Below are 14,018 nucleotides of genomic sequence, written 5' to 3' on the forward strand. Positions count from 1 at the left end.
TGTGCTAAGCTGTGCTCTGGGTATGCGAGATGCAGCTGAGAACAAACAAGAACCCTGTTCCCATCATTTAAGAAATATCCATGAAGTGCCTGTGTGCCAAGGACTGTGCAATGTGCCAGGGTAAAGTAATGAAAAGCAGACATGGTCTCTGTCCTCAGAGATGACAGTCAAGGTGGGAGAGACATTAAGAAAAGGGGGGGCCACCTGGGTGGCTCGGTCGTTTAAGAAACAGCTTTAATCAGAGGGTAGCTGACTGGCTCAGTCAGTGGAGCATGTAACTCTTATCTTGGGGTTGTGAGTTTGAGCCCCATATTGGGTGAAGAGATTACTTAAAAATAAAATAAATTTAAAAAAATAAACAGTTATAATCATGCAGATTGCAATTGTGATGGGCAAGACTGGGTGCACTGCCTAGACATGGTATTCTTTCCCTTAACCCATAATCTGACAGTGATGTCATTTTGGAAGTTGGTGAGGTCCAGAGTCATTGGCCAAGAAAGAATTTTTGAGACATCTTTGGTGCAAAAAGGTGGTTTTATTAAAGGATGGGGACAGGACCCGTGGACAGAAAGCTCTGCTGCACTGGAGCTGTGAGGAATGGCTGATTATATATACTTGGGAGTTGGGGGAGGTAAGGACAGGAGGAGGTATCCAAAAGCACTTTCATATGCTAAAAAGATTACAGGACACTGGAGGCCTGGATATTGTTGAGTTAAGGTTGTTTTTCCTTCCAGTAAGGCGTTAACATGAAGACAGTTGGGGGCTTCCTGGAGAAATGTTAATACTCTGCCTGCCTCAGGTCCCTGTCAATGCGCTGCAGCCATCTCCAGGGTCTACGGTGCCCTCTGCCTGTAAGGCTCTGGCCCCTGAGCTCCCACAGCTACCCCTTCTCCTATCCCTCGTCTCAGCCTAAATGGGCTTAGAGAGGCCTTCCCTGCCACTCCTGTTCTTTCTCCGTCCTGCTTCTTCCCACCACACTTGGGTTATTTGGTGTCTCTCTCCACAAGGGCAGGACTGGTCTGTTGGTTTCATCAGCATCTAGCACATAGGAGGAGCTCAATCTGTTCAATCTACAAATGACTGTGGAACCCAGATGAGGAAGCTGAGAGAAGACAAAGGTACCTAACGAAGGGTGAATGTGAGCAGAGTAGAAAGCTCTGAGTTAGTTAGCTGGCATGGCTAGAACTGTGGGTTTGGGCTTAGAAAGATAAACTAAAAATTTTTTTAAAGTTAAAAATTTTAACTAAGAGTTTGAGCAAAAATCAATTCGAACTGGCCAGTACCAAATTGAAGTGGATATGAGCCAGGGGAAAGACTTCTAATAAGAAAGTGAGAAAGCAAAGAAAAGAAATTGATTGCCTATAGCTTGATGCCTAGTTGGGTGTTAGTTAAAGCTGTTTGCAACTGGTCATCCTTAGGTTTTGATTTCATAACCTTGAGGCATTTACAGCCTTAGATTTTGGTTTGCTTCTTTTTTTTTTAAATTATTTAAATTCAACTTAGTTAACATATACTGTGTTAATTCAGGGGTAGAATTTAGTGATTCATCATTTGCATATAATACCCAGTGCTCATTACATCAAGTGCCCTCCTTAATGCCCATCTTGGTTTGCTTCTGTAGGCAGTGTTAAAGGGGAAAAAAAAAAAAAAAAAAAAAAGACAGTGCCTGACTGGCTTAGTCACAGAGCACGCACCGCTTGATCTCAGGGTCGTGAGTTCGAGTCCCACCTTGTATGGAGAGATTAGTTTTTTAAAAAGTAAAAAAGAGAGGGGCGCCTGGGTAGCGCAGTCATTAAGCGTCTGCCTTCAGCTCAGGGCATGATCCCGGCGTTCTGGGATCGAGCCCCACATCAGGCTCCTCTGCTGGGAGCCTGCTTCTTCCTCTCCCACTCCCCCTGCTTGTGTCCCCTCTCTCACTGTCTCTCTCTGTCAAATAAATAAATAAAATCTTAAAAAAAAAAAAGTAAAAAAGAGAGACAACAGGCCCAAAATAGAGTAACATTTGCCAAGCCCCATGTCAGCCAACCAACACTTAATATCTGACTTAACTATAGTTTCAACCTCTTTCAGGAAAGAAACCTTTAACCAGTCAGTGACCTGGTCAGCACCTAGTGAAGTCATCTGTGATGAGGGAAAGGAAGGCAAGCTGAGGACAAAGCAGAAGCTGATACCCTGCAACCCCTTCCCCCTGGGATGTACGCAACATTCCTCAGGCACTCCTGGCTGCCCTAAAGGACAAAGAAACAGTTAACCTATAGATAACACAATCTTGCAAGACTTGAGTCTCCCTCAGTTTACAAATGTCTTAGCAGTTTACAAGAACAAAGCTATCAGTAACCTAGCTTCTAGAAGGGAATGTATGTAGACACAATTAAATTTCCTTACTACCTACCGCCCATTGATAAGTCCTTGAAACAAGCACAGTGACATTCCTCTAGGAACTCAGCTGCCTCGATGTTAATACTTTGCTAAAGGCCAAAGGCAGTCCTAGCCTAACCCCCTTCCCTCCACCAGGATCCTGGAAGTCTACTTTAACGTATAAAAATTCCTTTGGAGACTTCGTTTATCTCTACCCCCCCCCCAAGTTATGTGTTAGCAGTCATCCCCCAAGCATATGGCCCACCGATATACATCTGAAGGGTCTCATGACTAAGATTTTATTAGACGGTAATAAATGACCTTTTCCCAACAATAGCTAGCCCCCTCAAGGTCCTGGAAACCTTGCTTCCAAAATTCCTTAAGCTTACGCTATCCCTAACCCTCTCCCAACTTGAGGGTATATAATAGGCCAGTTCTCATGACTTCGGAGCAGCTCTTTCCGCCCATGGGTCCTGTCCCGGTGCTTTAATAAACCACCATTTTGCGCAAAAGACGTCTCTAGAATTCTTTCTTGGTCGGCAGCTCCGGACTCCACCCCACTGAACCTCACCTATATCCCACAACCTCATCTATCTGCACAATAGGCCCCTGTCTTTCCCTCAAAGGAAGGTGACCTTGCCTGAAACAATCCACTCTTTGTCTCACTCCCTTTCTGCCTATAAAAGCCTTTCATTTTGCACAGCTCTTCGGAGCTTCTATTTGCTAGATGGGATGCTGCCTAATTCTTGAATCGCTGAATAAAGTCAATTTGATCTTTAAATTTACTCAGTTGACTTTTGTCTTTTAACAGCGGCCATGGCATAAAGCCACATCAATCTAATGGCCTCCTTGTTTAATTAATGTAATAGGCTGCTCAGCAAATGGAGAATTTCCATGGGACATATATGCTTAGATATTATGTGCTTGTTATGTGTTTGTCAAAGGAATGAGAAAGTTGGGAGGAGACCAAAGGGCAGAACTCTTCTAGAGACTGCCTGTATCTATATCTCCCAGGTGACTTGCGTAGAGAAAAGAGGACTTCCGGAGGCAGTGGGAGGTCTGGGCTTGATTGCTAAAGACTTTTGGCATCTCCCAACTATCTTAATGTTAATGCTCTGCTACAGGGAAAAACAACCTTAGCTTGACAATAGCAAACTCCACTATCCCGAAAGTCTTCTTTAGCATATGAAAGTGCTTTTGGACACCTCCCTTTGTCCTTACCTCCCTCAACTCCCCAGAATATAATCAGCCATTCCTCTCAACCCCAGTGCACCAGCTCTTTCTGCCCACTGGTCCTGTCCCCATGCTTCAATAACACCACCTTTTTACACCAAAGATGTCTCAAGAATTCTTTCTTGGCCGTAGGGCTCCAGACCTCACCTACATTCAAAACTACATCAAAAGTCATAAGAGACCAAGGCTGAGAAACTTACAGAATAAGGGAGACCGGAAGAGACGTGACAAGTAATGCAACTCCTGATTGGACCCTGGATGTGGGGGAAACAGCTCTAAAGGACATTATACAGAAAATTGGCAAATTTGAATGTAAACTGTGGATTAGTTAAATGCTGTTAATGTAAAATGTCTTAATTTTACTTAGCCTGTGGTTATGTAGGAAGATGTCCTTGTTCTTAAAAGACACGTGAAGTAGTGAAGCGACGGGTCCCATGTCTGCAACTTGGTTGCAAATGGTTGGGGGGGGGTGCAGTATGCGAATGAAGTTGAAATGATAAACTAAATGGGATAAAAGTTAACAACTAGTAAGTATAGATAGAACGTATGTGGGAGTTCTTTACATTACTCTTAGAAGCTCCGGTATGCTTGAAATTACATCAACACGAAACGTTCCCACCACTACCCCAGCACCACGCACCATCTGGAAAAAAACAGTGAATTACAGAAGATCTCGCGATATTCAAAGAAGCCTAAACTATCTGTCCCGGTCGAAATCGGCCCCCCAAAAATCGTGAGTCACGTGGGGCGACCCCACGTGATCGGAGGCCCGGTTCCAACATGGCGGCCTCCATGGGTCGCTGGCTTATCTTCCTCCTTGCGCTGCTCGGCTTCCTCCGGGAGGCGACCAGCGGCGTTGACTGGGGGTGAGTAAAGGTCTGGAGGGGTGAGCCTGGTTCGGGGGTACACCGCCCGGGACACAGCTCTCCGAGCTCACGGCCGCCGTGTCTACGCAGGGCCTCCCGCGACGACGACTTGCTGTTGCCCTACTCCCGCGCACGCGCGCGCTCCGCGCGGGACTGCTCAAGGGTGCGCGCCGGCAGCCTCGAGCACGAAAGCTGGCCACCTACCCCGGCGACCCCCGGCACCCGCGGCCCAGCGGTACGCACCTTCGTGTCGCATTTCGCGGACCGCGCGGTGTCTGGCCACCTGACGCGAGTGGCAGAGCCCCTGCGCACCTTCTCGGTGCTGGAGCCCGGTGGGTCCGGCGGCTGCGCTTCCAGGCGCCGCGCCACCGTGGAGGAAACGGCGCGGGCGGCCGGCTGCAGAGTCGCCCAGAACGGCGGCTTCTTCCGCATGGACTCGGGCGAGTGCCTGGGAAACGTGGTGAGCGACGGGCGCCGTGTGAGCAGCGCCGGGGGGCTGCAGAACGCGCAGTTCGGGATCCGCCGCGACGGGACCCTGGTCACCGGGTGAGGAGGCAGGGAGCCTCGTGACTATCGAGGGCAGACGACCTGAGATTTGGGTTGTAGCAGTGGTGCTGGGTTCAAGTCACCTGACAAAGCTGAACCTCCGTTTCCGTTCTGTAGAATGGGGATAGTAATACTTTTCCTTGCAGTGTTTGTTCATCTCCCAGTATCAACGAGCGCTTGCTTTGTGTCAGGCAATATGCTGCGCACTGGGGATATAGCAGTGAACAAACAGACAGCCTTTGTCTTCACGGAATTCTCCCATTACTAGGAAAAATAAATAAAAGCCAGGAAATAATTAAGATAAATTTAGATTGCATGCATGTAAAGAAAAGAAGCAAGGAACAGGGTAAACCAATGTAAATGGAATGTGGATTTTAGGGGCGCCTGGGTGGCTCAGTCGTTAAGCGTCTGCCTTCGGCTCAGGGCGTGGTCCCAGAGTCCTGGGATCCAGCCCCACATCAGGCTTCTCCGCTGGGAGTCAGCTTCTTCCTCTCCCACTCCCCCTTCTTGTGTTCCCTCTCTCGCTGGCTCTCTCTCTGTGTCAAATAAATAAATAAATAAATCTTAAAAAAAGAAAAAAAAAAAGGAATGTGGATTTTAGGGAAGGTGAACGGGAAGGGCCTGTCTGAGAAGGTGACCTCTGGGTTGAAACCTGAAGATTAATCCTAAGTTAGCCAAGGTCAGAACTAGAGGAAGAGCACTACAGTCAGAAGGAACAGCAGGTGCTAGGCTTAGAGGTGCACAAGGGTTTGGTGTGTGTGAGGCACTGAAGGAAGGAGCAGAGTATCAGAGGATGACAGGACTGACTTTGGTTATTTAAAAACATGCTCTAGGGGCACCTGGGTGGCTCGGTTGCTTAAGTGTCTGCCTTTGGCTCCGGTGGTGACCTCAGGGTCCTGGGATCGAGCCCTGTGTCAGGCTTCCTGCTCAGTAGGGGAGTCTGCTTCTCCCTCTCCTTCTGTTCCTGCTTGTGTTCTCTCTCCATCTCACTCTCTCAAATAAAGAAATAAAATCTTTTTAAAAAAATGAAAATAAAAACAAGCTCTAATCCTGGCAGAAGGCTGGGTTGGAGGGACCAGAGTAGAAGTAAGGAGACGGGGGCGCCTGGGTGGCACAGCGGTTAAGCGTCTGCCTTCGGCTCAGGGCGTGATCCTGGCGTTATGGGATCGAGCCCCACATCAGGCTCCTCCGCTGGGAGCCTGCTTCTTCCTCTCCCACTCCCCCTGCTTGTGTTCCCTCTCTCGCTGGCTGTCTCTCTGTCACATAAATAAATAAAATCTTTAAAAAAAAAAAAAAAGAAGTAAGGAGACCAATTATGAGTTGTCAGTAGGCATCAGACGGTGGTTTCACTACAGTGATGGCCTAGGAGGTTGAAGACCAGAGATGAACTTGAAATCTGTTGAGAATCGTTGTTTATATTAGATGAAGTAGTAACTGGGATGCATAGACTGTTTACAAAGGCTGCACTCAGGACCAGGATGGTTCCTGGGACACCAGGAGGAATTAAGCAGCCAACCTGAGGAGGGGAAGTAGGAGGGAGCTCTACAACCTGCAGTTGCCCCTGCTGGTGAGTGAATCTAATGCCTTTTCTGTGTCCAGGTACCTGTCTGAGGAGGAGGTGCTGGACAATGAGAATCCATTTGTGCAGCTGCTGAGTGGGGTCGTGTGGCTGATCCGCAATGGAAGTGTGTACATCAACGAAAGCCAGGCGGCCGAGTGTGATGAGACGCAGGAGACAGGTTTGGGGGCGGGGTGTGGCATAGTCTTGTTGAGAACCAGGACCGCTGGGCTGGTGGGGGAAGCTATTCTTAAGTCTTTGAGTATGTACTATTCAAGGTACAGGGGATCCATGGGGATTATGACAAATAAGGTCCCTGCTCTTGGGGAATACATAACAAAGAAAATAGATTTGTAATTTGCTGAAAGTAAGTGGTAAGTGCTAAGAAAGAAAAATAAAGTTGGGGGAAAGGAAATAGGTAGAGGAAAGGAGCTGTGAATCAGAATCCTGAATCCCTGGGGGTAAGACCCAAACCTGTGTGTTTTAACAAACCCCTTGAGTAATTCAGTTTGAAAACCTCTGGGATGTGGAGTACTGGCGTAGGAAAGGATGTTATGGCCCTGATGTGGAAATGGCTGTTTTAGACTGAGCAGTCAAGGGAGGCCTCACTGAGGAGTTGCCTTAGATTGGAAAGAACAAACCACAGGAAGGGCTGAGGAGAAGCACAGTCCAGTCAGAAGGAACAGAAGGTGTAGAAGCCCTAAAGCAAAAAGTGGCTGCAGGGTGGTGAGAGGAGAGCCTCCAGAGATGAGGTAGGAGAAGCAGACCCGGGGCATCTGGGTGGCTCAGTCAGTTAAGTGTCTGCCTTCGGTTCAGGTCATGATCCTGGAGTCTAGGGACTGAGTCCCACATTGGGCTCCCTGCTTGGCCGGGAGTCTGCTTCTCCCTTTGCCCCTCAACCCCGCTCGTGCTCTCACTCGCTCTCTGTCTCTCTCAAATAAATAAAGAAGAAAATTTAAAAAAAAAGAGAGAGTGAGAGAAGCAGGCCAGAGTGGCCGTGTTGGGCCTTGGATTTTGAGCTGAGAACAGTGGAAGCCATTAGAGGGTTTTCCCCTGGAGGCTGCTGTCACTTAATTTACACCTAAGAAGGGCCATCTGACCTCTATGTGGAGACTGAGTGGGATGGGGCAGAGGAGAGGCAGGATAATACACGTCTGAGTGAGACACTGGATGGCATGGACCGGAGGTGGAGAGTGGCATTGGACTGGCCAAAAATAACAGGCAGAGCCCAGGAGGCTTCCCAGAGGGCCAGGTGATCAGCCAGGCTTCTTCTCTTTTAGGTTCGTTTAGCAAATTTGTGAATGTGATGTCAGCCAGGACAGCTGTGGGACATGACCGGAAAGGGCAGCTGGTGCTCTTCCATGCAGACGGGCAGACGGAGCAGCGGGGGTGAGTGCCAGGATCTGGGAACAGCAGGCCTGGGCTGAGTCCTGCTTTGAGGAACTTCAGCCCACTGATAGCTGCCCTTCGGACTCCCACTTGTTCCCTGGGGATGTTCACTGCCTTCCCACAAGAAAGAGTCCCTAGATCTGTCTCATGTCTGAGAACTCATTGTCCTCTACACACTCCCTCTCAGTCTCCCCAGCTTAGGCCTCCGCTCTCCTGAGTCCGGGATAGGGTGATAGGAAGAAATTACAAAGTCAGCAGGGAGAAGACCTCTGTTCCAGTCCCAGCTCTGCCACCTGCTAGCTCTGTGGCCACAGACAAGTCTCTCACCCTCTCTGAGCCAATTTCTTCCTTTCTAAAGAGCGTGTTAGTCTGCTATAGCTGTGTAACAAACAAGCACAAACAGCACCCATTTGTTAGCTCACAGTTCTGTCAGTCAGAAGTCTGGAGGGCTCAGCTGAGTTCCATGTTGGAGCTTTCCCATGGACAAAATCAAGCCGTGTGCCAGTTGGGCTGTCATCTGGAGCTTCAGAAAAAGAATCCTCTCAGCTCATTCAGGTTGCCGGCAGGGTGCACTTCCTCGTGGTTATAGGACTGAAGTCTGGGTTTCCTTGCTGGTTGTTGGCCAGGGGACCCTGGCTCCTTCAGGCTGCCCACATTCCTTCTTGTGCATGTTACCCTCCCCATCTTCAAGCCAGCAAACATGTGTCCAGTCCCTTTATTCCGTTTGTATTTCCAGTCTCCCTCGTTTCACATTCTGCCACCAGCCAGGGAAAGGTCTGCTTTTAAGAGCTCTTGTGATTCCACTGGGCCCACCCAGATAATCCAGGATGGTGTCCCCACTTGTGGACAGCTGAGCCATATAAAATAACAGTCATGGGAGTGATCTCTCATTATATACACAGCTTCCAGGGATTAAGATGGGACATTTTTGGGGGAAGCCCATTTAGAAATTTGTCTGCCACAGTGGGCGTGATACTGTCCACCTTGGAAAGGCAGTGGACACGGTCAGCATTAATGCTCTTGTCCTACAGCATTAACCTATGGGAGATGGCAGAGTTCTTGCTGAAACAGGACGTGGTCAACGCCATCAACCTGGATGGAGGGGGCTCCGCCACCTTCGTGCTCAATGGTACCTTGGCCAGTTACCCATCAGATCACTGGTAAGCATGCCAGAGCCCTCTTCTTGAGGTCTAAGTCCAGGCCTATCCCTAGCTATCTAATTCAACAAATATTGAGCACGTACTATGTGCCAGGCCCTGAGGATTCAGCCTTGAGCCGGGATCCCTGCCTCTCATTGCTTACAGGAAGAGAGTTGAACTATACACGTTGTACCAGTACCACCCACGCCAACGAAAGGGGGTTAATAGGTCAGCAAAGACCTCTCTGAGCATAGTGGAACCTGAGCTGAGATCTGAAGGTCGAGGTAGCAAGGCAGGACCTGGAGAACCTTCTGGGCAGTGAGAACAGCATGTGGAAAGGCCCTGGGGTTGGAAGAAATTGTCAGGGTGGGAAGAACCTATAAAAGGTTAGAGAAGGGAGAGTGGAGAGAGAGGCAGCCGTCAGGGGCTATAGTAGGGGGTAGAAAGGGTGCGCTGGGGATGGTCAGTGCCTTGGCCTCTCTTCACACGCCATGTCGCCCCGCAGCCAGGACAACATGTGGCGCTGTCCACGCCATGTGGCTACTGTGGTGTGTGTGCACGAGCCCCGCTGCCAGCCACCTGACTGCAGTGGCCACGGGACCTGTGTGGAGGGGCGATGCCAGTGCACGGGGCACTTCTGGCAGGGCGTGGCCTGCAACGAGCTGGACTGTGGCCCCGCCAACTGCAGCCAGCACGGGCTTTGCACAGAGAGTGAGTGGGGTCTCTGGGGCGGCAGTTGTGACTGGGGCTCCCAGCTCTCACTGCCCTGGCCCTGCCCAGGCCCTCACCTGGCCCTCTTGGTCTTGTCTTGGCAGCTGGCTGCCGCTGTGAAGCTGGATGGACAGGGTCCAACTGCAGTGAAGGTAAAAGCCACCAGGCCAGGTGCCTCCCCACCCCTGGCCACCTGGGGAGAGGGTGAGCGTGGCAGCTGCCTTTATCTCCCTCCTGTTCGCTGCTCTCGCCTGACTGTAAATCACTGCGTTAGTGTCCTGCAGCGGCCACAGCAAATTCCACAAACGGGGTGGCTTAAAACAGCAGAAACTTACACTGTCACAGCTCAGGAGGCCAGAACTGTAAAATCAAGGTGTCTGCAGGGCCCATACTCCTGAAAGGTCTAGGGGAGCCTCCTTCCTGCCCCTTCCAGCTCCTGGTGGCTCCAGGCATTCCTTGGCTCGTGGCCACGTCGCTCTGGTCTCCGCCTCCATCTTCACACGCCTTCTCCCGTGTCTGTCTCTCCATCCCCTTCCACGGGCCCCAGATCATTGGATTTAGGGCCCACTCTAAATCCAGGCGTCCGCATCTCTTAAGATCTTCACTTAATTGTATCTGCAAAGGCTCTGTGTCCAAATGCAGTCGTGTTCCCAGATTCTGAGGTTTAGGACACAATATCTTTTGGGGGGACACAATTCAACCCACTGTAGCCATCCACAGTTTCAAAGCCTTCAGGGCTTTCTTTTGAGTAAGTGAAAGAAATGGACTCCTCAGCCTGACCTGCCAGGTGCTACAGCCCCTCCCCGACTCACTGACCCAGCTCTGCTCCTCCAAACCCCAGCTTAACTGCCCTGTCCTCAGGGGCCTGCCCGCCCCACCCCCTCCAGCGGTCTGCTGCTGCTGCACTTGTCCCCACCTGCACATCACATCTGCTTTCTGGCTCACTGGCCACCTCCCCATCTAGACAGGAAGCTCCAGGAGGGCTCAGCCTCAGGGCCTGCCTTCAAGCGGGTTCTCCCTCACTTTCTGTTGGAAGAATTTGGGAACCTACAGGGCCACTTGGGGTGACTGAGATCTGTTTGCAGTGTTGTTGGCCCTCACCTAGGAGAGGCAGGGTTGGATTTTGAAATGACTCCCCTTTCCCCATGCCAGCTTGCAGCAACGGCTCCTTTGGGGAGGACTGTGCCATGAAGTGCTGGTGTCAGAACGGAGCTGCCTGTGACCCGGTCTGGGGGACCTGCACCTGTCCTCCTGGCTTCATTGGGGACACCTGTGAGCACGGTAAGATAGATGGGCCCCAAGTCAGCTGGGAGGAAGTGCCACCCGGGGCATCTCCAACGTCTAGCCTGAGGGATCCGGGGGGGCACTTCTGCTTCAGCCCAGCTCTGCACACATCTGGGGCCCATCCTGTCCGTGCAGAGAGAGGCCTTGCCACTGAGGCCTCCACTTCTGCCTCCTCTCCACAGAGTGCCCCCTCGGCTGGCACGGGCCAGGCTGCCAGAGGCCTTGCAAGTGTGAGCACCAGTGTCCCTGTGACCCCCAGACTGGCAACTGCAGCCTGGCCCAGGCACCAGCCCTTAACAGCATCCTCTCCCAAGGTATGGCTCCTCCCAGTCCCCTGGGGGCAAGAGGGGGCACACCCCTCCTCTCCCAGCATGTCAGCTTTTCTCTGGTGTCTTGCAGTGAAGCAGTGTCTCCTGTCATCCGAGACCACCCTGAGAACAGGAGAAGTCTCCCTTCTCACTGGGTAGGAGATTTGGTGGGACTTGGGGCAGGGATGGGAGGAAATCCCCCCTCTCTCCACCTGTGAGTCATGGCCTCTGCTCAGGGACTCAGTAACGCTAGGTGTCAGCGGGGCAGCCAGGTGACGTTTCTCCAATGTAAGCACAGGGAGAGTCACAGCTGATGCTCACAACCACCAAAGTGGTCCTGGGAGATGTTGAGAAGGACCCTGGTCACCACCCCAGTGGGAGTCGAGGGGGCAGGGCAGCGGGCTCCTTTCCCTGTGAGACTCGCGACTTACTTTCTCAGTGCCTGGTGCCCAGTACAGAAGTGCCAAGCCCCAGGGAACTCGCATCATTTCTCAAGCACCTCTGTGTGCTCCTTGTGGTGGGCTTTCTCTCTCTTTTCTAGTGCAGTGGGTCTCAAACTTGACCTCTGGGAGGGGCTGCTGGAAGAGATTGCTGGGTCCCATCTCTGGAGTTTCTGCATCAGTAGGTCTGGGGTGGGGCCTGAGAATCTGCATTCCCAGTGCTATCCCAGGTGATGCTCATGTTGTTGCTATGGAGACCCCACTCTGAGAACTTCTTTTCTTGTAGTTCTCACCTCATGGCCCAGCTCTGGGTGCCGGCCCAGCCCCACCCACGTTGGAGGTGGGGATCAGGTATGGGTATGAATGAAAAGCTCCTGGCGATGTCCTAGAGGACAGTCTCATCATTAATAATACAGATCCCAGGTCCCTCCTGGAGGTCCTGACTCAGTGAGCCTGGGGTGAGGCTCTGAAGGCCCAGAACCACACCTGAAGAAAACCCCTGGAAATGTGCTTTGAAAATGCACCCAGAGCAGTGACAGTGGCTCCTGGGTGCTCCATGCCCCCGGTCTTAAGTTCAGGCTCCTCAGGTGTGAGACTTTGAGCCCCTCCTTCCCCAGTGCAGACCTGGAACCCATTGACAGTTGCCGGCAAGGGAAGGGGAGCCATGGAGGCGCTGACAAGCATGCCCCTGCCCGTAGCAGTGTGTTTGTGTCTGCTTTTGCATTGAGGGCTTCAGCCAAAGATTCACATGAAGGAGGAAAACAAGGATCATTGAAAGACCCCGCCAGCTCTACAGGAGGGAGGAAGGGGTGCAGTTCTCCCTGCTCTATTTGCTTTGAGGTTTCTGGAACATCCCCCGGGAGCACAGGATGCAAACTGATGCATCTTCAGGCATCATCGTTAGATCCCCAACTGTATTTTATTTCGCCTGCATAATTTTTAAAAATTTTAAGATTTATTGGCAACATCTGAGAATCAGTAACGTTCACATAAAATTTTGTGGTTTCTCTTGAAGTCTCAGGAGTTGTGGCAGGGCTGGCCTGCATGCCACATAGTGACTGTCATTACTGCACCCCGAACGTGTGTCTGGAGTGTGTCCAGCCTTGCCAGGCCCATTTTGCTCCTGGACAGTATTTGTGTTTTCCCTGGAGGCCCCTGACTCTGCCTCTGCTCTGGTGGAGGGGAGGGAGGGAAACCCCTCCAGCACTGCCCAACAACCCCCTGTTTAGGCTTTCTCTTCTGCACCCAGGACCACCTGGCTGGCCCTCACCCTGGCCCTAGTTTTCCTTCTGCTGATCAGCATGGTGGCGAACGTGTCCTTGCTCCTTGGCTCAAGAGCGGAGCGGAGCCGGCACCTGGATGGGGCCTACGTTTACCACCCACTGCAGGAGATGAATGGGGAGCTCCTGGCCTCGGAGAAGGAACAGCTGGGTGATGCCCACAACCCCTTTAAGGACTGAAGCCTCCAGCTGCCCGTCGTGGCCTGCTCTGAAGGCTCATTTCGACACGGTCTGATTTCTGCAAGGGAAATTTCAAGGCCGCTGACCGTCTGGGTGATCTCAGCCCCGGTGCCAAGCCAAGCTTCTGATAGCACCTGTGCCTCAACCCCTTACCTGGCCCTGGGCCCTCACCTGGTCACCTGCCGTGACACATGCAACCCTAGCAATACTGTGCTCCCCAGAGATAGACTCCTCCTTCCCTGCCTGCCTGTGTCTGCTGCCTGTGACGCCTGTCCTCCGAGGACCTGCTCTGCTGGCAAAGAGCCTCTGGCCTCCTGAGGCAGGGGCTGCTAGCGATGGAACGACCATGACCGCACCGTGACTGAGTGGCAGGGTCCAGCCAGCCCCTCTGGACAGGGATGGATTACAGAGACGATGGCCATGTCATGGGACCCTTTTCTACAGACCTCATCACAGAATTTGCCAATTTGAATTCTACTTTCTGTCACAGGAAGCTCCTTAGAAGGGGCGGGGGATGAAATCATGTTTACAAGCTTTCTATTTTGGTATCCTGCCACCAGGAGAGGTTTTTTATCACTTGAATAAATTGATGTAATAAAAGGATTCCCCGGGTGGCATCTAAAGCCTGAATTGTGGATTTCTGGATGTACCTAGGTATAGGTGGGATTACTTCATCTGAATTCCGGGGTCATAAACAGGCAGCCCAGAGCACACCCAGCTCCCTGA

The 14,018-nt window shown here is 51.5% G+C and overlaps 1 protein-coding gene across 3 annotated transcripts; it reads left to right on the forward strand.

Annotated features, from left to right (window-relative positions):
* Nucleotides 1–4,212: 4,212 nt before the first annotated feature.
* NAGPA (N-acetylglucosamine-1-phosphodiester alpha-N-acetylglucosaminidase) lies at nt 4,213–13,909 on the forward strand. 3 transcript variants are annotated; one of them, XM_040635361.1, is made up of 12 exons: nt 4,213–4,457; nt 4,548–5,003; nt 6,603–6,742; nt 7,842–7,950; nt 8,982–9,110; nt 9,595–9,800; nt 9,905–9,952; nt 10,953–11,081; nt 11,267–11,398; nt 11,484–11,547; nt 12,119–12,183; nt 13,082–13,256. In XM_040635361.1, the coding sequence occupies exons 1-12, from the start codon at nt 4,372–4,374 to the stop codon at nt 13,111–13,113; spliced, it is 1,596 nt and encodes a 531-aa protein (XP_040491295.1). In that variant the 5' UTR covers nt 4,213–4,371; the 3' UTR covers nt 13,114–13,256. The 3 variants fall into 3 exon arrangements, with proteins under 3 accessions (XP_040491295.1, XP_040491296.1, XP_040491294.1); XM_040635362.1 differs by lacking the exon at nt 12,119–12,183 and having other exon boundaries at nt 4,220–4,457; nt 13,062–13,256; XM_040635360.1 differs by lacking the exon at nt 12,119–12,183 and having other exon boundaries at nt 4,303–4,457; nt 13,082–13,909.
* The last annotated feature ends 109 nt before the right edge of the window (nt 13,910–14,018 follow it).

This window comes from Ursus maritimus, unplaced genomic scaffold, assembly GCF_017311325.1.
Source record: "Ursus maritimus isolate PB19 unplaced genomic scaffold, ASM1731132v1 scaffold_2, whole genome shotgun sequence".
Classification (NCBI taxonomy): Eukaryota; Metazoa; Chordata; class Mammalia; order Carnivora; family Ursidae; genus Ursus; species Ursus maritimus.